At 45.6% G+C, this 24426-nt stretch overlaps 2 protein-coding genes across 2 annotated transcripts in view; both read right to left on the bottom strand.

Moving 5' to 3' along the window:
* Positions 1-1490: 1490 nt before the first annotated feature.
* Positions 1491-21710, bottom strand: INS (insulin). The gene is made up of 3 exons (XM_065839362.2): positions 21613-21710; positions 4603-4806; positions 1491-1681 (listed from the first exon to the last, which is right to left on the bottom strand). The coding sequence occupies exons 2-3, from the start codon at positions 4787-4789 to the stop codon at positions 1545-1547; spliced, it is 324 nt and encodes a 107-aa protein (XP_065695434.1). The 5' UTR covers positions 4790-4806; positions 21613-21710; the 3' UTR covers positions 1491-1544.
* TH (tyrosine hydroxylase) overlaps positions 14501-24426 on the bottom strand; it is a 24811-nt gene continuing 14885 nt past the window's right edge. The window contains exon 13 of the mRNA XM_065839360.2: positions 14501-21721. Coding sequence (XP_065695432.1) covers positions 21562-21721 — 160 coding nt within the window. The 3' untranslated portion in view covers positions 14501-21561. The remainder of the gene's footprint in view (positions 21722-24426) is intronic.

Below are 24426 nucleotides of genomic sequence, written 5' to 3'. Positions count from 1 at the left end.
ATTGTTTCTAGGGAGTCCCCTTTGGAAACCACTGCATCTATGTGCTATGAGGTCTGGTGGGAGCCAAGTAACTCAGAAACAGCAAATGTCTTGCCATGCTTCCGCAGCCACAAGATTTGGGCCCAAGCCTGCCTGTCACAGGTGTGAGCACTGCTGCTGGGAATATTCAGTGGGGCCCAGAAGAACGGACAACAGAGAGGGATGGAGGGTGGTTGAGGGGAGCAGCACCAGCATAGCAGATCTAGTCAGCCACAGCTGCAGGAGGGGGCCCTGCAATGGGCTCTTGGATGTATCAAGGGAAGCAAGCCTGTGTGGGGGTCACCCCAGGGAATCACTGGTGCTTTCTGGTTTTCTGTTTTATGGCTGTGTCTTCTCAGCAGCTCCTCTGCTGAGAAGGCATTTCCAGCCTTTCAGTTTGCGATAGTTTTGCCAGTTTTGTGCTCACGATAGGAGCGGGAGCAATGCATCCTGGCAGGGATGAGATGGCAGCTTCCATCTGCATGGCTCCAACAGAGGCAGTCAGGTCTGATTTGGGAAAAAAGGCTGCTAAAACCACAGCCCCCTCTCAGGCTGCTTTCCAAATGTGCCACCAGCAAAATGCGGCCCCAGCCACTGCTGCCACGTCTGCCAGGCTGTGCCCATCCCATGGGGACCTCCTGCACTGGCACAGGAGTCCCTCGGCAGAGGGGACATGGCTCTTCCTCACACTCTTTACCACCCCAGTCAGCTGGCATTTCCATGGCAGTTTTTCCACCCAGAAAGCAACAATTTTGGGGCCAGATACTTGAAAGAGATTTGCAGCACCAGGAACAGCTATGCTGCCCTGAAATGCCCGGTTCTTGGCCAATACATTCAAAACTCACTTTGGATTAAATCTACTTTCTGCATGTGACTTGTCAAATACTTGTGAATGACAAGCATGTCGCACAGCAGGGACTCTGCCTGGGCCACCCACAAGCAGAAGGGAAAACTGGACACCCTTTCTAAATTGGCCATGGTGGTCATCCCTGATTTTTCTAGGTACAATTAATAGGTGACTTAATTCTTTGCTTAATCTGAACAGTTTCCATTATGCTGCTGAGTAAGTTTCATCTCCCAGATGCTATATTTGGACTGTGAACTGCAAGAAACTGGTCAGCATGACATTGCCACAGATGTTCTCCTGTAACATTTCCCTAGAAAGGGAACTCCCATTCAAACCTCTCTGCCCTCTCCTCCTTGTCCCCTGGGGGTACCAGGTGCTCTGTGTACCCACTTCAGTGCTGCTTAATTCCCCTCCTCCCTCCCAGGGAGCTCATTTGGATGGCAGAAGAATAGTGTGAAGTGATGGGTGGCTCCAGGACCTTTTAAAACTGCCTTACCTGAGCATGGATGGCAACACCCTAAAGTAAACACCAGTGCCCCCTCCTCAATCCATGGATGCATGAACCAGCACAGTCCTTCAAAGAGATCCACAACGTTTATTCAATTTCTTTGAAGGTGCATTAGCATTAAGTGCATGTTTCTACCCATGGCCGACGAGCTTCCCGCTGCTGGCCTGGCCACTAGTTACAGTAGTTTTCCAGTTGGTAGAGGGAGCAGGTGTTGTGGCAGCATTGCTCAACGATCCCTCGCTTCACTTTCTCGAACTCCTCCTGCTGGAAGGGCAGCTCTCCTATCTCACCATGCAAGGGACCACTCACTGCCAAGGAAGAAGAAGGCAAGCTGTGGGACATCACACAGTATCAGCCCTGGCTGTTGAGCCCTGCAGACACCCCCTTTGCAGACACCGGAATTTTAAGCCAGAGTTGGCTGGAAAATGGGGAGGAAGTTTCAAAGGTTTCACCAGGTTGATGCTGTTTGTAGCACCTTCATACTCTGTGTTTCCTCTCCAAAAACAATGCTGTGGTGCTCAGAAGGAGCAAAACTGAGTGGATATTAGCAGTGTGAGGGACGAAGAGATACAGGGGCTTTATTGAGGAAGGTGTAGAGAAGAGGAACCCTGCACCTTCCCTGGGGTTGAGCAGCTGGCAAGTAAGATGATAAAACAGGCTGATCTGCTCCAGAGAGATGAGTTGCTTGGGACTGCAGCCCCCCTCAGCCAGTTACTCCTCTTCTAAAAACCTGGGCAAACAACTGGAGCATCCATGGAACTGCAAGGAAAGTCCAATTCTGGAGCTAGGTGCATTTCCCAGCTGGTCCTGAACAGCCTGCTTCTGCTTATAGCTGGGGACAGGTTTTTAGCAGGAATAGTGAATTGGGGTATTCGGACACAGACAAAACCCAACAGAGTGTCTCATTTGCTGCTTGGAACTTGGAAACTTGAGGACAGAACTGTCTGGGTTTTAGTTGCCCAATTAAGATATAGAAAATAGCAAATAAACTGGTGATTTTTCCTGGAAGAAGAAAAGAGCTCCTAACAACAAAAAGAAAATGCTCAGAAAGGAGAATGAGATGTGGTTTCTAGGGCAATACAAAAGTACAGCACAAGATGCAAAATCACCAAGCCCCCAAAGCATGATACGATGAATGAGGCACAAGAGTAACAAGAAATTATGCTATTGTGCTAGGAGGAAAATTTAGGAAAGACTTAGTCCAACATTAAGTAGAAAAGGAAATAGTTAGTCAATATTTTGTGATTTACTTTTCTTCATCCTTCAAGCCAGCTGTGAGCAGACTGTAAACACAACCTGCTTGTGTGACCAAGAGGTGGGTGGCTCAGGCAAAAATCCTGGAAAATGAGGCAGAAAATCCTCAGACGCTTTCGAACTGTTCTGGCCCAACACAATTCTCCATATAGTATTTAGGGAATTTGGCTAATGAAACTTCCAAACCATTTGTGGTGATCTTCAGAAACAAATAATCAGAGGAAGGAGCAACTAACAGCCCAACTGGCTATTCAAAACAAATCATGGTAAACCCTCTGCTATGACATTACCTTGCTTCACCTTCCAAAGACCTCTAAGACTATTTCACAAGATGGTTATATATGCAAGAGAAGGAATCAGATACAAATTAAACCGGTGTGTGATAGGGAAAGAAATGGTGGGAGAGGTGTATTGTAGTCAGGAGAAGATAAGCAATGGTCCTTCTTAAAACAAGATGATTGAAAAGGCTGGAATTCAGCAGAGGTCTCTTCTACATCTATTCTAGCTTGGAAGACAGAAGAGAGAATGTGCTTGCTGGGTTCTTAGAGGGGCCAAAGCTGAGAGGAGCTGCAGGTACCCATCTCCTCACATTACAGCTGGAGCATTACAGCTCCTGTCCCCATCTAGATACAAACACCATGTTGAAGTGCAGCTCTCTGGACTGCCTTATCCCACCTGCATTTCCACGCAGAAAAAAAGTGCTGGACCAGGGGCAGTGAACCAGCATCACAAGGTGTGTAGGCAGGGCTGTCATCTCCTCCTGCCTCCTGGCTCTTACACTTGTCAGCGGTCCAGAAGTCCTGAGAAGGGGAATGAAAGCAGCTCCACCAGCATTTCACCACCATGAAATAAGAGATGACACAAAGCTGTGGGCACTGTAAGCTTCTTGAAGGGCAAGACTAGCACTAAAAATTACCTTTGAAACTATAGAAACACTGAAAAGGTGGGAGACTGTTCAGTAAGAAATTAGAAAGGTGCTAAAGGTAGTCAGGGAGACTGCGCTGCACATCCAGAATGAGGGTTTGACTGTTACAGAGGTCCTTCAGGGACTGCTGATCCACCTGAGGAATGGCCAAAGTGTCCAAGGGAGGCAGTGATCACTATCAATCAACATTTCAGTGCTGCTTTGAAACAGGCAAACCACCTGTGTAAACAGAAACACGGTTTATAAAACATGCAATATCATTCTTCCAGTTTGTTCACTCAGCACTGGCAAGACCTCAGCTGGGGTACTGTGCAATTGTTCAGGCATCACCAGTCCATAAGGATGTGGACCAAATGCAGAACAATTTGAATGGACAGACATCTAGAAAATTTGACCTAAGAAGTTAGTGTGAGGTTGTAGAGGGAATTTGGCTGAGAAAAGGCTAAAACTAGACACGGGAACAGTTTTCAAATATTTCGAAAAGTGGCCATAAAGAAGAAAGGAGTAGACACTTCCCAATGTCCACTATGGAGAAGAAAAGTAATAGTTTACAGCAAGAGATGTTCAGGTTAGCTATCAAGAGGAAACACTCAAGAAGAAGGTCAGTTAAGCATGGGAACAAGCAGTTTCAGAAGGCAGAAGCAGCTTTCTCACAGGAGGTTTTACTGAACTTACTAGACAAGGGTGGGTCAGGAATAGGATGGGGACAACCCATCCTGTCTTGGGCCAGAAGGAGGCTTCCTGGGTTCCTTCTACCTCTATTTTCTCCAAATGCTCCCAGGGCAGTGTAATGGCCACACAAAGAAATAGACAAGTTTGAGTTTTCAGGCACAATTCGTTTTGCCTCACGAATCCTCTTCCCCTGCCTGCCCTTACATCTGCCTTTTTAACTTGCAGAGCTTTTCATCAGCAATGTGATGCTGTTGTTAAGTTAAAGGTATTCCTGGCATTCCCCAGCAAGGGCATCTGTGGTGTCACTGTCAAAGATAGGCAGTTGCTGCATTTTGCATCGCATGGCATACAACTGCGTTCACGGTCAGCCTGACTTACCTAGAGGCTGCTCAATGTCCCGTCGGGCTTTGGGGGAGTAGAAGAAGCCCCGATCTCCGCACACCAAGTAGAGAGCCTCCACCAAGTGGGAGCCACAGAGGTGCTGGTTGGCAGCTGCATGGCTGGTCCCAGGGCCAGAAAGAGCGAGCAGGGCCATGAGAGGCAGCGATCGGATCCAGAGAGCCATGCTGAGCAGGGTGAGGCCTAGGGTTAAGAGACAGAGGAGACACAAAGAGGTCTAGGAGGGAGAAATAGGTTGTCATCAATCATCTTATATCCTCCAGCTCCTTTGGCATGAAAATGATACCAAAGCAGCAGATGGACCTTCCAAAGATGCCCTAGCTTGAGAGTGAAGGGTATCTTTCTGTATCAGGCTTTACAAGTCACAGTAAATGACTAATAATATAAGTAGAAGCTCATCTCCATCCACATGTTCACATCGCCTGCTGTCTTCCCCAAAAAGGTTAAACTAGACTGGAAGCACCATCCCACTGAGCCTTGTAGCATATGTGCCAAGGAGAGCTGAGATCAGTAGACACCTTCAGAGGAAAAGACCTCTCTTCCAAGTCAGAAGGGCCTGTTATTTATGATGATGACCCAAAACCCAGCACAATATGCTCAAAGACCTGAAGAGACCTTATTTTCTTGAACTAGCAAGCCAGCACTTATCACCACTAACTACATCAACTTAAAAAAACAGTTCTGCAAAACAGGTAGAAGCTAAATGGTGGCAATTAGACTTACCCAAAGAAGTGGCAGCAAGAGATGGAGAGAAGTGTGCTCTGAGAGATGAAGACTGTTTGGTTGGTAGTAATATCCGCATTCTCTCTTTCCCATATTTATATGGTCTACATTAGCCCAAGTGACATAAGAGCTAGCACGAGTCCCACCTCCTCAATGATGCTCTAGCCAAAATTTTGCTGTTTGTGCACATTAATTTCCCTCTACATAGCATCCACAGGTCTTTATGCAACTTAAGATAGAAGCAACAGTTTGCAGTTTCCATCTCATTTCACCCAATCTGTTTTTGCTTCCCTGAAGCTCTGTCCTAAGCCATCAGTGACCCTTTTAGCAGGAGATAATGGTGCTATTACAGCTGCAATGATTACTAATGACACTAATGCTGGCAATAGGCACTGCTGGCATTGAGGTAGCTCAACAGCTGTTTCTAAAAAGTAAAATTAAAGGCAAACATGTTGATCTGCCTGATTAATATCACCTTGGAAAGTATGCAGTGATGGGACCAAGTTGTCAGTGAGACCATGCTACTGTCAGGTGTTCAAGGAAGGAAAACACATTATTGTGCTGAGGCTACCTGCGGCCCCACTCCCTGGCCATGCGGTGCACGGCAAGAGAAACACGCGTTCTCAGCTTGACCCGGGGGGAGGAATAACATCTGCATTTTGCAGGAGACCTTGGGTCGTTTTTTTAGCTCAGCATGGGGCCAGAGTTAGAGCATTTGAAATTTTGTATGGGAAAAAATAAGCCTTTCCCCTTTTGCTCACTGAAAGGCAGGCCCCTTCCTTCATCTTCCGGGTGCCCTTTCAAATTCTTGTTTGGGATTAAAAAAGAACAGAGACTCAGTCTCTGTGGTTTGCAGGTGAGAGCTCTGTGCACCTCTTCTCTTTGGGGATCTGCCCAAAATTATGTCTTTGACACCAAGAAATGTTTCTGGTAAATCCCAGCGAAAACCAGGAGATAGTTGATTATCTCCATTCTGGCAGGTAAATTTGCTCTTAATAGGAGATGATGGGCAGGAATGGTCCACTGGCTTTCATGGGTCTGACTTTGGCAACAGGTCTAACTCTCTCTCACAACATTACCTCATTTTTTGATACCTCTGTGCTCAACATTTCTGTCACCAATAGCACACATATACCTTTTTACTGGTTAAAGTATACGTCGTTTTTTTTTTCCTCCCTGGAAAGGCCCATTTTAAATGCTGGGGATGGGATGATCTTCAAGGTTCCCATTGCTCTAAACTTTGGGACTACAAGTTCTCTGCACCACTGAAATGAAGGCATTTTCGTCTGTTTGAACTCTGCTGCTTGTTTAACTTAGAATAAGCCTGACTGTCCATACATAGTATATCAGAAAAAGTTCACCAAAATCTGCAGAATGCCTTGAGACTCAAACCAGACCCTTGATTCCTTAAGTAGCCAAAGCAATTTCATCCATCAGCATCTAGGAGTTAGGAAGTCTCACATGCCCCTGTCATGGCTTAAAGTGTGAAGTATCATATGTTTGCTAAATGAATGCGATTGCAAAAAGGCTCTTGAAAAGTGCTAAATCTCTGATGAGTGTATGGGGATGGGACTCATTTACTCAAATAGATGTGAGACAAGGTTATCAGTTACATCCCCTGCCATGTGATTCTTTTGGCCTCCTGCTAACAAATCCAAGTTGTGATGCTCAACTACAGTTAATAGCATCTCTGCACAACGTGTAACATTATCTCTGCCTCACTTCCCCTCAAAAAAGATATGGGATGTACTTGAATGACCTAGTGGTATACTCATTAAGAGCTCTCAGGTTTCAGCAAGATATGAGTAGAGGGAATTCACTTACTCAGACCTTCTTTCTACCACTAGAAAATGGGAAATTAGCAGCTACACAGGATAAAACTTGGCAGGCTGTCAAAAACAGATGCAGAAGCCTTGTGCCACTCACACTTCCTCCAGGGCGGGAATCTCCCACCCAGCATCTCACACGAAGGGGACAACTTGCCAAATTACCCTACAGATCTCCTTAGTCATCATTTTCATGCAGTTACCACACTGCATGTGGCCTGATGGACCTCAGTTCAGTGGTCACCTGGGAAAGGCTCCAGAGCAGGGTGTTTCGCAGGTTAATCACACACACTGAGATTTGCCATTTAGGAGTTTATTTCTTGCACTTTTGAATGGTACCTAAGCTCACCTGAACTCGTTTTGTTGATGGGGGACTTTGTGAGGAGGCTTCCTCTATCCACTTTCTTCTCTCTTCTGTGTAACTTCCCTGGTGGGCTTTCTCCTTCCCTGGGGCTTACCCCAGTGATGTAGAAAAAAATATATATTTTATTTTGCATTGGAAATGCCATGTTATTAGTCTGTTTCTTCTCTTATTCTTGGCTAACCAAATCCTGAAAACAGCTCGTGGCATTTCTGTAGCCCCAGAGGGGAAGGGCTGACTGTACCCGAGCTTTTAGGAATCCCTCTTGGCTCACTATAGTTTGGGTGCAGAAATAAGCCAGAAGATTTATTGGAAGGAAAAAAGATATCATGTTGGCTCAAAGTTAAGCACAGACGAGGTTTTTTTGCAAAAGTTTCCCACTATGATTTTTTTTTCCCCCTTCCAAAATACGATCCCTTTGATTATTTATTGGAAACTGTATTTTCTTACCATAAATGGTCCTTTGGAATATGAAAAATGTTAGCAGTGATATAAAATGGATATAAACTATGGAAAGTTTTGTCTTAGAGGGAAAACTCCCATGTCAGCAGTGAACTGAGAGAGGGGGACAACAGGGGAGCCTGTTTCTCAACACTAAAGCTTTTTCTACAGAAAAATCTCAGCTCACTCCTTCCAGGTTGTGCTTCCCCATGATTTTCATGTGACTAGGCAGTGATGGGCTAAACACTCATCCATCGTTTCAGCTACGCATGCCTCTCGTGAACCCCTCAACTCCTCAGGTCCACATTGGGGTCCCTTGGCCAAAGAGTGAGAGTGTCTGAGTGCTTCTGGCTCCTGCTGTTGGTGCTAAACTACCTCTGGATGTGACCCGAAGCCACCTCCCTCGATCACATCCCCTAAACCCCGAGCAGTTGCATAAGTCGGAACAAGGTTTAGGCAATCCCTAGTGTCACGTAATCAAGTTTTACAGTCCATCGCCAGCACAATAAAGTCTTTACTACTATAGATGTCTAGCATTTTCAAAGCTGTCCTGAAAAGAATAACAAGCCTGCTATGGGGGAACTAGTTAACAATTACAAGTTTGTGCAAGTTTTACTGACAGCAAAGGTGAGATCTGGAGGTGAGTGAGTTCTTGGAGAGCACCTGGGGACCCTGAAATGCCGCCCACATCTTCGCTGCTGTTCTTACACTCGGCAACCACTGCTGCGGCTGCTCTGCCCATCCCCAGGTGTGTGTTGGTCCCAAAGCAGAGCAGAGAGCACCACAGTGGGGACGGTATGCCTCCATTTCCCTCAAGGGCAAATCCAGGAGCTTGTGAAACAAATAGCTCCTGAGGAGGTGCTGCCTGCCAATGCACCCCTGTGCTGTGCCAGCAGCCTGCCAAAACACAGCCCTGAGGCACCCAGAGGGGTCTGCACCCCCAAGGGCAGCTTTTAGGGATGGCCAGCTCCTGGGACCTGCCCCAGTGTGGCCACTAGTAGCTGGAGATGTGCAGTGGAGGTAACGCATTCAAACACATGGGCTGTTTGAGCTACAGAGGTGTAGCTTTTCACTTGGCGCGGGGCAAAGGGACCCTCTGGGCGCAGCGGTTGCCCACTGCGGTCTTTGCTCCGGTCCCCGCGCAGAGTGCTGCAGCAGCTGGTTGTGTGGTGCAGAGCGGGGAAGCCGGCATTCTCTGTGCTTCTTGTCTCCGTTTGGTTTCCAGCAGCTGTGCTCCTGTTGACATGTCCAAACACTCCTGGAGCAGCAGTATGCGACCATCCTGCCAGCAGCGTGAGATGAAGGGTGGGAAGGTGGACCCGGCACGGAGAAGGGTGCTTAATCATATGCACACTTGCAACCAAATCCTGCAATACCTGCAGAGATACATGGGGTAGGTGGGGCAGCCCCTGTGTGCTCGGGAGGGGGTGGAGATGGAGCTGCTATAGCAAACGGCGAGGCTCTGCGGGTTATCTGGAGCACACAGTGAGAGATGCGCTCACTTCAAAAGGGACATTGTGCAAGCAGAGAAGGGGGCCACTCACTGGGATACAAGTAATCTCAGGTGCCTCCATAAACTAATCCAGGTGGCTGTCTGGGCGCAGAGCATGTGAGACATCCCCATTGCCCCACTAGACACCAGGCTCAAGGGAGATGTTCCTGACAGACCACAGATTTCACAATTTTCCAGGCTCTTCCAGGCCAGGGACATTCATAAAATGGAGGATGTAACCCATAGCCCGGTGTAACCCAAAGCCCATTATAACCAATCAGATCTGAACCATTTTTTTCTGTCACCTTTGGGTTAGCTGCTAAGAGTGGAGAGGGTCATGAGTACATTCGCACCTCTGGAGATGCAGCTCACTGGTAGAAGATGCCCCAGGGAACAACTCCAGCAGCTTTCATTAGAGGAAAAGGGAGTTTCCCAGGTGTGCTGGTGCTCTGAGAATGGCCTACTGAGACTCAGACCCTCTGGCCGTCCCTCCAGAGCACATCAGGCCTCTTGGCAAGGAAATGCTGACCTTTGGCCAGCCCAGATCACCAGAGACCATGGTACCTGCAAATTGGCTTGGCTGCACCTTGCTCAAGCCCCCCTGGCCTCTGCAGGCTCAAACATCTACACAAGTACAGCTACCCGAGTAAAACAGACCGAATGGAATGATCTCTAGATTAAAGCTCTCAAAACCTTTCCCATCCACCTTGGGAAAAGCACATGCAAGGTTATAAATATAGATGGAAAAAAACAGGTATGCTCCTTTTAGCCCCATTAAAATATTACTGGCCACATTTTTTTTTGAGAAGGTAGAGGAGAAAATAGCACCTAAGAGCTACTAATTGTTCCTAGACACAGCTATTAGCAGGTGCAGCAGAACAATTAGTTTGTTTATCAATGAGAAGAAGATTAAATCTGTGGCTATTAATGGCCCAAAAGTAATCCTTGTCATAGATAGAGAAACATTAGAAGAGGTGATGATGCCCTGCTAGCGGACAAGTAACGAACAACAGAAGTAACAAATAGCTTTCACAGAGTGGAGAAGTGCTGGAAAAATAGCCTGACCAGCACCAATCCAAAAATACACATTTTCAGCGCTGATACCACACCTATCCTTCTTCAGGTCTTGGAAGTCCATTATAAGAACCAAAGAGGATCTTGACCTGGTCATCAGAAAACAACCATGGAGTCCACAAGTGAGTTTTCTCCAGTGTCCACAACTGTAGGCACTAAAGTTTCATGGTTCCACCAGCATGTATTCCACAGCAGGTGGCATCACAGGCACCACTTGGAAAGCAAAGGCATGGATGACCTGGAGAAACCTTTGGGAAAATATGGAAGAAGAAGACCTGGTCCTTGGCCATGATGCTGGAAAGCATGGGCAGGCCATGAGAGAGCAGTAGACACAGCAGAAAGTGATGGCTGCTATAATCAGCTGGCTCAGACTGGATTTGTCCCCTGCTGTAAAGTGGTCTTGTGGATTTAAAATGTCACATGCTTCTGTGTTTTCTGCCACCGCTCGTTTCTGTAGCTGTGGGTGCACCATGAACATCTGCCACAGTTTCCCTGATGATAAAATCAGGGGCTGCAAGTAATACTGTGAGAGCACATTGAGGAACAATGTACTCATTCTTACACCACACTTTCTGCCAAGTTTAAATACAAAGCTTTGAGACCCCATTTTCTTGAATAATCTTTACTTTAAAAGCACATTTTGCTATTCAGGTGCTCTTGGAATTTTTGGGTAAAGCTGCCCTGATGCCGCTGCCCTAAGGGGAGATGTGGCTTGCCATCTGGAGGTGCCACTCACTCCTTTGCCTTTGCAGGATGCTCTGAGCTTTAGCACTTCAGATGTGTCCATCTGAGTTGGGGCTCAAAACAGAAGCTGTGATTTCTTCCCCCTTTCACCTCACTCCCACAGCACCGTCCACATGGGAACTGTTTTTTGCCGACCGGCACAGCTCTGCACCAATGGACCTTTCCTAACACAGCATCCGGCAGCAAATAAGACCAAACCCACCATTGCTCTCATGAGCAGTGGCTGCCCCCAGGCATCCATCTCTCTGGGGTTATCACCAGCTGCACCAGCTATTCCTCTACTCCCGGGATGCTCTGCTGGGGCCGGGAGGTGCCAAGGATTTGCAGAAGGGCTGACTGACTCCCTGCTCGCAGTCAGACGGACCCCACTGTAGAGTGCTCTGATCTCCCCTGCCAGGGCATGGGGATTCCCGGGTCTGATATCATTAATTATCACCAGGTAAGTGGATTATTTTGAGCACTTAAAGCTGCTTTAAGGATTTGGATGCACACCGGTAACTGGTCTGCAGACTTGCCTATGGGTTTCTAGACAAGGAGGTGTAAATCCTACTGATAAGGCTTGTTAGTGTTAGGGGGCTGGGAAGCTGGAGGCAGGGGCGTGTTTGGAGCCAGGCACAGGGATCTCCAGGGGTTGGGAGGGGTAAGCCCGCCACTGCAGCTCCCTCCTCATGCCGGGGAGCCCCGGGCCAGGGGGAGGCACTGGGGTGCCACGGGCAGTCGGGGTCAGGCTGATTTACAGCAACGGAGGAACTGGGGCTGCTAATTCAAAGTTGCCGCTTATCGGTGTTTAGAAAGCAAGCTCCAATCTGTTCGTTAGCGATTTGGCCTTTGCTGTAAATAGAGGGGCCCCGTGCTTTGCTTTGACATTTTTGTCCTTATTATCTTGTCTCAGCCTCTGAGGGAGGTGAGAGAGTTATTTAAGGCTGACCTTAGTGCAAAGAAAATGAACAACTCCCTTAACCCACCCTGTTTTTCTGTCCACTGTCCTGGGTAACAACTGTTGCATCTAACTATGTGTGAGAGATACTTAATCCTCCACCATCCCTGCAAATATTTTCTGGATCAATTCACCCTGCTGTGCCCTGAGAAAATAATCGCAAAGAGACCAAGTAGAGCTAATGTCAGGAGTGAAAAAAAAGGATTTTGCATCATTACCTCTCCAGGAAAATGAATGAGGATGGGCCTTGACCCCATCAGGCGTTGGAGCTCACCACTGAGCCTGTCCAATCTTGCATCACTGTGGTTCAGGTCTAATTCAAACCTGTGTTTCACATGAGTTTCAAAACCAGTTGCTCCATCCCGAGCTGAACCTCTGAACATCACATATAGAAACGCGATAGTGGCTGGTTGGAGCTGGAGACCAGTTTGTATTTGGGGAAATTTAGGTCTCTTCGTCTGGAGGAGAGGATGTGGGAGATGCATGAGGAGTCTGGGTGGGTCCCATCGCTGTTGGGACATATGTGGGTTTGGGAGGCTTGCAGTACGAACGTGAACATACGCATGTGCTCCAGCTTCTCCTAGATGATATACACCGGGTACAAGATGGTCAAAGTGAATTTGTTAACAGAGGCACAAAGAAATCCCTGTTCATTTGAAGCACAGTACTTGCAAGTCTGAAAAATATCTAGTCCCCAAGTGATCATTTTATTGACCTCCCACTGCCAACAGTACCAGCTGCACAATGGGAGTGCTGCAAGGCTATGACAGCACATCTGTGGTGCAGTCGCATAGGGTTTTAAATCATTTACCTAATCTTTGCAAACCTCTCTATTCAGTTAAAAAAAAAATCTGATCACTTCTCAAGATATTTCAGATATTTTCTGCTTGCAGCTGTGCCAGGAAACTGTCAAAAGATCATCTTTCCCCTAGAAAATGTAGCATTTTCCCAAACATCGTAATGAGCAAGTGTAGGAAAACTGAAAACAAATTCTTTGCAGTGGAAAGTGGAGTACCTTTTCTGGTCCCTGGCGGAAAAGAAAAAAAAGTCTGATTTGAGCTAGATTGGCAGCACAAGTGACAGCTCAGGTCAGCTGCAGCCAATCTGAATCAATTCCTGTCTCTGGGGGGCGCAGTGCGTGTGTGCACAGATACCTGTGGCTATCGGATTTGTAAATAATTGAGTTCTTCTGATCCACACCATCACAGCACAGAAAGATTTGGTCCTGAGGGGGCTGACAGAGGTTCAAGCCCCAGATCTGCCACTTAGACACTTCTTCCCAAAGCTGTTTAGGCATGTAATTACTTTTCAGGCTCTGTGTCTGGTCTGAGTCTCTCTGATTCTGTGCCTCCTTTTATCCATCAGCCTTTTACAGGGACAAGAGTACTCCTCTACCTCCCAAGTGTGTAATGAAGATGAATTCATTACAGCTGTAACACTTTAACGAGCACTGTGAAGATACAGGGTATCCTTACAAGTCCTAAATTAGGAAACTCCCTCTCAGACAGTGCTGGGGTGCCTGGATGCATGGTCCAGACCTGTGCCGGCAATAAATCAACCCACCTCTGTCCATGATTCGGGAAGGGATTTAACCGCAGAAAGAGTCTGGCTTTCATGTAAAAGCCAACTTTCAGAACTACTGGATTTAGTTTCTGTAAACATAAGGAAAACTCTAGAGCAGGAAACACTTCTGTGGCCTTGGGCATCTCTTTTGATCCCCAGGGATGCATTCCAATTCCTGGGCATCCTACATCCTGCTGATGGTTGCAGCAGATGCCTTAGGTCATCTAAAATAGTCTCTATGCTTAAGCAAGCAGGACCCACCCCTAATTACTTTTAGAAGGGTCTTCAACACATTTAGGATTGGGGTTGCATAGCCTGGCTACATGCAAACCAGACTACATTAACAGGCACCAGTGCATACACTGGCATTCCTACACGGCCAGCATTACTGGAACTGAACAGAAGTAGTGTGAAATGCTGGGAGAGAAAGCACGTAGCAAAGGCAGGCCCCCTGGTGTGTTACTATTTAAAAGAGACCTCCCAACTACTGTTCCGTGCATAATTGTGCAATTGGTAATATCCTGGGAAAGAAAGGCTTAGATCAGCTCATCTGCAAACAAGGGACAGTTCTACACCTCCAAGTCAACAATTTGCATGAGCCCAAGTTACAGATCTCCTGCCATAATGGGCTCAGGGTTGCATTTTGTGTGCTGCCTGAAGGCAAGACGACCAACTTGAATCTGGACAGCAGAAGGATGCAAGAGCCAAACTCAGGATGCTAGACCAGAAATATATATTTTTTATTCTTAATATAGTGTCAGCAGCAGCACAATTTCAAAATGAAAAATAATTCTGTTTCATTTTTCTTCACACAGAGACACACAGACAGATCCACCCACAGCAGCAGCAGCGACAACAAGAGACGACTCAGCGAGGCACCGGGACACGCAAATATCAGAGGGTACGGCGGGGCCTGGCTCCAAGGAAGGCTTTTCTCCTTTCCTCCTCCCTCACCAGCCCATGCTCCATCTACAGGAGGGTTTAACCTGGGCTGACCCATCACTTTGGCTTTCTCCAGGTCACTCTTTATACATCTTGCAGCCACGTTTGATGAGGTCTGACAAAAAGACTCCTATGACACAGCCAAAAGACATGAGCTTGTGCTTAGGTCTAACTAGCCACATAATCCTACAAATCTGCTCCATGGTCAGGAAAAGGGAATTTATAACATCTTTTGGTGGAAGGTGTGACTGGGTAGATTCTCTAAGTCTTTTCCTCTGAACAATCTTGTTCAAGGCAGCTCTACAAATCTGGCCAGCCTTGTGCACAACACTTAAGGGATGACTTAAGATGAAATTTAAAGCATGGGAAAAATCTAAAAAGACTCAGGAAAAAGTCTAAAACCAGGAATACTGGAGGGCTACAGGAAATCCCAACTATATTGGAGATTACAGCAGGGGCTGGCGCCTCACCAGCCCACAGGAAGCCGATGGGTGATAGAGACCTAGTGTTCCTTGATATGGGAGAGCAGACGAAAGGAGACTTGAGAATACATCACCTCTGTTAGTGGGATTGGTATGAGACGCAGCAATAACCCATGCCAACAGAACCAACGCAACATCAGAATATCAACTGCTTCAATGGGAAAATTGTGTTTTAAGAGTCTATCGAGTGACTTAAAATAAGTTTGTCTTCAGAAAAGGAATACAATCTAGTGGCCCAAAAAGGCAATAAGGAGGTCCAACGGCAGTTAGAGAATCAGATGAATTTAGAAAAAGAGAATGAAAAACTGCAGAAGCAAAGAGAGGGATTAACACATATAGTGCAGTGATTCACCCTGGAGCAAGGGAGAGCTCAAAAGGGACCTGATCATAATAAACGCAGAGCTAAAATTAGACACTTGTGAAAGCAGATTGGGATGCAAAAATTAAAAATAACGGCTGTAGCTGCAGGAAGTGGTGGAGAGAACTGGATTGGGAGCCACCAGAGGAAAATGATTTCAAGGATGATATGGGCAAATCAGAAGAGAAGTTGAGAATAGCAGCTTATCCCACAAAGTCTACAAGTGCCATCCCAGGGCAAAGAGGTATGACAGTTCAACCTGCTATAGCTGTTAAAGAGAAAAAAAATGACCCCAAGGCAGGTAGCTGCAGATATGAAGCCACTGAAAGAAAGTACAGCAGTACAGTGGAGTGTAAGACTTAGAGAAACTGCTCCAAATTTTGAATTAAATGGGAATTAAGCCATAAATTGATTAGAGCGTGTGCACCACCAGCTTTTATTCACTGCATGTTGGGCATCTCCTTGATGAACATTTAATCATGCTATCATGGGCATTTAATCAAATTGCCCAGGAGAATGGTGAGACAAGGGTGAAATTGGCAGCATTAACATCAGTCCATAAGCTTAATGAAGATGGAGACTCTTTAATGAGCTGATGGGGAGCTTCTTGAATGTCAGCAGGACATGACACCATGTACCAACACACCCACTGCCAAGGGAGTACAGGGATCTCCATTGTCCTGGCAGCCCCAAGGCCGAATCAGGTTCCTTGGACAGTGGATGAATTAGGAGAGCTAGCGGCACAAATGCACCCCCATGATTCACAGCAAACTCCCATATGGCAAAATGCAGGGGAAGAAGCAATCTACAAAGTCGCTTTCACATTAAGAGACAAACAATGTACTTTTACTTGCATCCCACAGAGCCGAGCACCTGCCTTGCTGCACACGCTTGAAGTAAGAAAGTGTTTGAATTATGGTATCCAGGTGACAAAGAAATTGTCTTATGCGGATGGTATTTGAGGGACAGCTACAGAAGAAGAGGTACAAGTAAGAAGTAGCTGAGTTTTAAAACTAATAGACCAAATGGGATTTAAAGTCAATTTGAATATGGCGCAATTAACACAATCCCAGGTTAACTGCTTGGGAATTGGAACTGGTGAAAAAAAGAAGATGGATAGGTGCTAGAAAGGTTAAGCTTTCTGTGAAATAAATACTCCAGCTAATCAGTCCCACCTCTGAAGAGTGCTGGGAGGATTTAATTTCTTATGGCGGTATATCTATAACCATGCTAGTATCTTATGGCAGTGTATTCATCTTTGCTAGTACCAGCAGAGCATTATGGAAATGACAGAAAAAGAATCAGGAAGGGAGCTGGAGCAAAGAGCAAGACAATGCTTTATCTAATGTGAAAGAAGCTGCTTGAAGAGCTCCTGCACTAAAATTCCCGGTCAAAGGAAAATTATTTGTAGTAAGAATTTCAACATGAGCTGATTCTGTGAAAGCAGTACTGTTACAGAAAAATACTGAAGGAAAATGGATACCAGTAGGATATGAGTCCTTCCCTTTCAGGGGGCTATACCAAAATTTCCCTTGTCATGAGAAAGGCTGGACAGAGACAGTGATGGTCTTCAAGGCTTTCCCCCTGAATAGTCCACTTACACCTCAGTCTACTCATACTCTGCTCTTGAGCACAAAAAGAAAAAATGGATATTAATGTGGATATCCTTTTAAATGAAACCAGTAATAAACCAAAGACATCGTGCATTTATGGGAGTGCTAGATTTGAACAAGGAGGAAAAGCAATCCAAGATATTGCTATTAGTGGAATGACAGAACAAATAGTGAGGAAACCAGAGGATGGATCATGCCAAGCAGTTTACAGGCTGTCAGTAAAAGACAGACCCCTCTACACAATATCTCTCTGCAGATAGTTACAATGCTGATAGTAGAATAAAATACTGGATGCATGATATGGAGAAAGGCAATGGCAAGTGCATAAAGGGATTCCCATTAAGAAAAAGGGTTTATTTTACAAACTTAGAGGGACAGTGAGAATAAAATATATGTAAAAGATGTTAAAGTACATGGGAAGACTGAAAGCAATACTGAGAAACAGTGTAGTGAGCAAGTAGATTAATTGACTAAGAGTTTGTTTACTGCAGCTTCGACCAGGAATCATCTAAAAGAGAAGATGGGATGGATGTTTTGGCCAGCTGAATGAGAACAAATTATTTCAGACTGTCATAATAAGTTACATAAAGGAGTACAGGGCACACTGAAAAGAGTGCAAAGAATTTCTATTTGGCCCCAAATGAAGCAAAAAATAGAGAACATGAATAAAAACTTCATAAGATGTGCAATGATGCAAAAGTGTACTAGTAAAAGAAAGCTGCCAACTCTACTGCATTGGCTAAATCAAGGACCTCAGCAAATACTGCAAAGGGATCATTCTGATAGGAATACAGCCCCTGGAACTGTAAAAACTCTGTTAAAGAAAATTTGCCATAGGTATGGAACAGCAGCTGAGATAGGATGAGATGAAGAGCAGGGGGCTTGTAAGTGAAGTAGCTCGAACCTTAATGAATAACCTGGGGATTAAACAAGGGTTGCAGATACACCATCACCTGCAATTCTCCATACTGGTAGAAAGAAATGAGTCAGACTATTAAAAATACACTGAAGAAAATTGTAGGAAAATACCCAAAGTGATGGGCTGAAAAGTTAACCTTGATATTAGTAGCTTAAGAAGCAGTGACAGAATAAGGACTGGCTTACAATCCTACCACACTTTTTTTGATAGCTCATTCATTGGTGGCCCTGTGTCCAAGACCCTACAGTTTTATGTCAGGATACAGAAGAAAACAAAGTTCAGGTAGAAGCAGCAAAATGAGAAAAATAAGTAAAATGAGAAAGGAAGAATTCAATTCCTATATGGCTTATGATATAAGGGGCCAAGTACCGTATTTGAAACTAGATAGAAAGGAACAAGCCTTGGAGACAGAATGGAAGGGGACCTATTATGTTACTAATAGGATAAATCTTCTAAGATATTAAATGGATGCGGGAGCAGTAAATACAAACGGGTTCATGTTTCTTAGATGTCCCCCTAATGGGCCTAAAAATTCTGGCCACCGTCACGGACACAAAAAGTATCCCGAAGAGAAACCTTGGGTGCCTGTTCAGCCTGAGCCCCTTCACTCCCAGCGTGCCCAGCACCACCTCATCACTGGGAAGCAAGGGGATGCAGCCCGTGTGCTGCTCACCTCCTGCCTGGCTGCAGTAGATCTGTTTATATGCTTGCATACCAACAGGGCTGGTTTAGGCTTTGAGTTTTGCTTATTTTCTATTTTTGTAGGGCAACAGATTTTACTACAGCTCCTCGAACAAGCAACAGCTGACAGAGTCACAGAGCAGCAATGCAAACTCTGAGGCAAGGCGGAGGAGTTAAGGGCTCCTGCAGTTGCAAGGATTTTTAACTTGGCTTTTTGCCCCATGTTAATAACTTTGGTCTTTTTCTAAATTGCATTAATTTTAGACATTTAACAAGACAGATAATGACTGTGAAGTGCTTTGGAGAACTAGAGGTGACCACCTTCAGACCTTTATGGGTTTGGAGCCAGACCAGAAAGCAAAGGCCTCCACACAGACTCCCTGCTCAGTCCTGATGAGGAGCCTGGTGTCACTGCAGGCTTTGCAGCATTCTTGCTGTGCTCATGGGTTGTAACACAGGAGCTGGAGAATACCAAAGGAGAGGACAAACAGCAATGCACAAGCCAGTAACATGGCATGATCATTGCTAACAAGGCCATAAGCTGTGCTTTAACTACACAGGCTTCATTGCTACATCTGACCTGTTTATTTTCTTTATTTTAGTCTGTTTTACTGAAGTCACCAATCAGATTTTCAGGGCTGGATACCTAACCTATGACCTAACCTGCTTTAGTCTTGCATAGCTTACCCCAGCTGCCTAATCTAATTGTAATAATTTAAGACCCCGAATTAAAAATTGTTACAGCTCTTAAGGGAGCTTTGAGAGTTACTGTCAAGATCTGGATCCACCCAGATTGGGAAATCATAGCTGGAGCTTTGGAAAAAGTGCTCTAAAATTACAATAACTGAATGAACTTAGTATTTTTATTCACTTACAAGACAGTCCTCTGAGGAGGAACAACTTGAGGAGAAGCAGCTAGCCCTAGTGTTGAACTGCTGATTTCAGTAATGGTCTTTTAAGCATTTCAGGAGGAATTTTGGAGGGGGATCAAGTAAGAAAGGAAATGGAAAGGAGGAATTTAAGCAGGGGGAGACTAAGTGCTGTCAGTAGCTAAGCAGTTAAAATTTGAGAGAACTAGGGGTTAAGCATATGTGTGTAAAGGTCTGAAAAGGGATAAAGCATAATGGATTGTGCACTATTATGACTCAACTACAGTAGAAGTAACATTGGAGAGCGATGGTATACATAAGTATTGGAGGGTACTTACAGCTAATAGCCAAAACTTAACTGCTAAGCCTTGCATTTCTTTAAAGAGGAAATTATAAAAATCATATATAGTGGATAAGGATGGTAAAAGTCTACACAGAAATGTTATAACTGATCATGCAAACAACCATGTGTAATTCTCCCCTTTGCAGTCCCCCACAGCTGTTTAGCTGCCTCCACTCATCCCAAGCCCAGCTCTGATACTGCACAGCTGCATAACCTTGGGCCAAACTTCTTAGCAAACCGCTAAGTTATGAGACAGCCTACAAGAAGATAAGAAGGGCAAAAGCAGGGGGAGGAAAACTGAGAACTTTGCATCAGATTGAGCCATTAATATCTACAGTGAAAGCTGGATGAAACTGGGTTTGAGCATCCTAACCATATCTTACCTTCCTCAGAAACGGCCAGCAACAGCATTAGTTACACACCTGAGCTGCATCAGGTGACAGTGATACAGGGATATCTAAGAGCAAGACAATGCTGTACCTGTGTAATAGACTGAAAAAGTGAAAGCACGTGAATCCCTCCCTAAAAACTGGCAAACTAGAGTCACCCAGGGCCCCACTCATTCTGCAATAACCAATAAATTCAGGACACCAAGAGGCTGCCGAGGCTGCCCAGGGCCACCAGTATGCAGGAACATTGACAGCTATGACTGGTATCTGCTGTGAAGGATGGCAGCTGGGCTCTTGAGCATTCCCTGCTGTGGGAGCTTTTAAACAAGGGCTTGAAGGCAATGCCCATGCTCTGGTTCAGGGTGGCCAGGGCTGGCTCTGTGGTGCTTGTACTGGGGAGGATACAAGTAGATCAGGGCTGCTCTAAGCCAGACAGGCAGCTCCTGGCTTAGGTTAATTTAGAGGTTCAGGGAAGCTACAATGCTTATTACAGCTTGGTAGGGTGGTGCAGCTCAGGGCTTCATGCCTAAGCATTCCCCTGTGCAAGACCTGAGAGGAGGCTGGGAGATTAAATTTTAAACCTCACAGGGTTGGTGCAGGCAGAAAAGCTTCTGGAGCAGCTCTACATTCCCCAAATATACAAGGCTGCAAGAGGCAGGAGACAGTGGGTTCTGAGGGTCCCTCATTAAATTGCTATAGGAGTTGCTTTGGGGCTATAAATGCAGATGAATATATGCTCTCAAATGGCAAAATAGAGATTTTTCTCCTTTTTTTTTTATGTTTGTTTGGTTTGTTGTTTTGTTGGCTTTTTTTAAATTTTAGTTTTTGTTTTGTTAGATGAAGAAGCTTTTCTCCTCTTTGTTGCACCTAGGAGCCTAGCACACAGCTCTTCACTTCAAATTTGTAGCCTGGCCATGCTTTCGATCTATGCTAAGCCTCTTCCAGCAGTCAATAGAAAAGCTACCCAAAAAGCCATCAGGCCTTGGGTCCGTCACTCTGCCCTCCTCTGAGCTGGCCCTACTTACAAAACTGGGAAGCTGCTGGGGTCACGGGGTGACAGGCAGCAGTGTAAATGTTTGGAGAAGACAGGTAGGAGTTATCAGCTGGGAACTAGGTGAGGGCACAGCAGGTGGTTTGGGGGCTGTGAGGGAAAAGAGGAAGGAAAGACCCCAGTTCTCGTATTAACTGATAACATTGAGCGCGTTAATCAGCGCGTGAAGCTCATCCCTTACACTCTCCAGGGAGTGACAGATCATCTGAGGGCTGTCCAGGAGCTCGATGCTGTGGGTGTAGGGCTCATATTTCACTGAGAAGGGCCGCTTGATGTGTGCCGCGTAGTTCCTGCAAGGAGAGGGGTGAGAGAGCTTGGTACAAGAGAGGAGTCCTGAGTCTCCCTCCTGCCCATCACCACTTACCCAGGTCACAATGAGTTAATGCCTTCTCTAGGCAGTTTCTAGGTTAGCACAAAGGCTCTGGTTTCCCACCTTTCCAGACCTATAGCAGCAGTTGAGATCTCTTCTGTTCAGCAAGGAAGACCATGTGTCTGACTGCAGGTTTCTGTGGGCTGAACACATGGGATTGCATCAAACTGGAGGATGCACTGTACTGGTCACCTCTGTGGCCATCACCAGGCATTCTCTACTTTAATTTATGTTTTTCTTTTTTGAAAATGCCAAGGAGATTTAGAAGCTAATTGCAGGGAAAGCCCATGGTATTATAGCATTATATTCTTAAATCCTTTCTGACATTCATTTATTGACTAATCTCTGCTTGTGGAGGGGAGAACTAGCTGCAAGCCATATTAAGAATAGATTTGACAGGCTGCAGCTCAGGCCTGGGAAAAAGGATGGAAATAGCATCACCAGAGCCATGTGCTTGAGCAAAGTTGCACTACTGGACCCAAAGCCAACTAGAGTCTAGATCTCCGTGATGAGCCTGACTTTACCTGAAACCTCTCAAGAGCAAGACTTTGTTGCTGTCTTTCTAATGGAGAAGTGCATGGTCAAGTGAAAACAAATCAAGGGTAAGATTTCCCCAATGTTGCTCATGTTCACCTCCAACACTAAGATTTGTACACTCAACAAAGTAGGTTTTTTTTCGTTTACTGGCTGTGTAAATATGAGCCTGGGAATCTAGATGTAGGTACTCATGGCTATAGTGTCATGCTGGAAAGGCCTGGGCAAATGAACGGACACACAGCACTAGCAACAGGCGCTCTTCTCACCTCTGCTGAGGCTTCACCCCTTCGCGCCTGAATTGCTTAGCTTAGGGTACCCTCTTGTGGCTACCGCGGGTCTGCTCGGGCGCAGGGCTCGGGGAAGAGCATCCCACTCTCGGGCTGCTACTGCACGCCGCAGAGAAGCCTAATCCTGAATTGCCAGGATTTGGAGGAAAATACTGGACAGGGCCAAGAGGCAACATGGCCAAAGCCGCAGTCTTGTGTTTGCAGGGAGCTGCCATGCTTGCAGGGGAAAGAAAACAAAACGAAACAAAACAAAACAGAACAAAACAAAAAAAATCAAACCTGCAAACAGAGAGGTTTTCTGTCCACCTCCTAAAATATGTGGCTTATCTCAGTTCTACCAGGCAAGGTCCAGCTCACCTCGCTTATTTAATGCTATCAGCCACAGTGATGACTCACAGCACATCTTCTAATGGTTAGAAACCTGCCCTCCAACATGGATGTGTTCACCTGACACCTTTTTGAAGCATTCAAGTATGACATGGGTGCCTGAAAGGGCACTGAGAGTGTGTATTTCTGGGAAAAGAGGCTTTTCTTGAGAGGTAACGCTGACAATCAGGTCTATGGTGGCAGCTGCCAGTAATGAAAAAATATAGATGTTTTAATGTTTTCGCTACTGAGTAACATCTGTGTGGTCTCTGAGCTCTTTAAAGAGGATCATTTCCAGTGCTTGTCACTGTCAAAACCCTCTAGCCTAATCTTGGATGTGTATGTGGTAGATTTTTTCCTTTTCAAATGCAAGGAAATGACTCATTAAGCAACAGTTGTGGGTTTTTTTAAAGCAATCTAGTGTGTGTGAGAGGACAGGCTCTCCAGGTGCTTGCTTTTGAGCAGCTGGACTCTGAGTTTTATGGACGGTGCAAGTGAGGGTAATAAAAGCAGAAATTGAAATATAGCAGTCCTCACCACATTATTTATATGAATTACCCCATTTGGAGGAAATGCAAAGTCATATACATTGTGTAATACTTCATTTCATCCTACCCCTTTCCTATGCTAAGACAAAATGGTATAGGCAAAGTTTTCCTCTGTCGGTCAAATGTTAAAGGACTGAGCTTTCCTTCTTTGGGCAAATCTGGATGTTGTCCAAGACAATTCTCTTCTGAATAGATGTCCCTGGGTAGAATTGCCCCTCTCCATTCTATTTGCAGTCCCATGGAATAGGGAAACTCAGTTACAGTGGTAGGATGCTGTTGAGTTCTGCTAGTCCAAGTTAACCAGCCTAGGAAACAAATGTTCCTTTTTTTTTTTCCATGGTTAAAACTATTCACACCAAGCAAATATTTTTTGTTTGTGTATGGGCTACTAATGATGCTAGGGATTTTTTTGCTGGTTGAATGATAAATGGGTAAGTTGCCCAGCAGCTGCTCAGGAAGTCAAATGTCTCTCTGCACCCTAAATGCCACCATTTCGAGCAGCTCTTCACCCCTCTCCTGAAACTTTCACCCACAGAGCAAACTTTCACATGATGCAGAAGTCCATGTTTTAGGACACGCTGGTGGGTGCTCTTGTGAGGGACAGCCAGTACCTGGCCTGAATCATTTGGTCTTTCTGCATCAAGGAAATAGGGAGGATCCTGGTGAATGTTTTGGGTCTCCAATTTCTGGACCACTAGCCCTCAAGTTTGTTGCTTGACATCACCAGGGAACTGAAGATAGTCTGTAACTCCTTCCTACGAGAACCAGGGAGACAAGTTAGATTTATCTTACTCCCTCGGTCTTTTCTCCACAAGTGCCTCCATCTCACTCCTCCACACTCAAGCCCTTGAGTCAAGCACGTTTTGGCGGGTTCTTGGGCAAATCCA

Source organism: Patagioenas fasciata, chromosome 5 (assembly GCF_037038585.1).
Source record: "Patagioenas fasciata isolate bPatFas1 chromosome 5, bPatFas1.hap1, whole genome shotgun sequence".
In the NCBI taxonomy this organism is placed as follows: domain Eukaryota; kingdom Metazoa; phylum Chordata; class Aves; order Columbiformes; family Columbidae; genus Patagioenas; species Patagioenas fasciata.
Note: the sequence above shows the minus strand (reverse complement) of the source record. Positions and strands in the feature narration are given on the sequence as shown.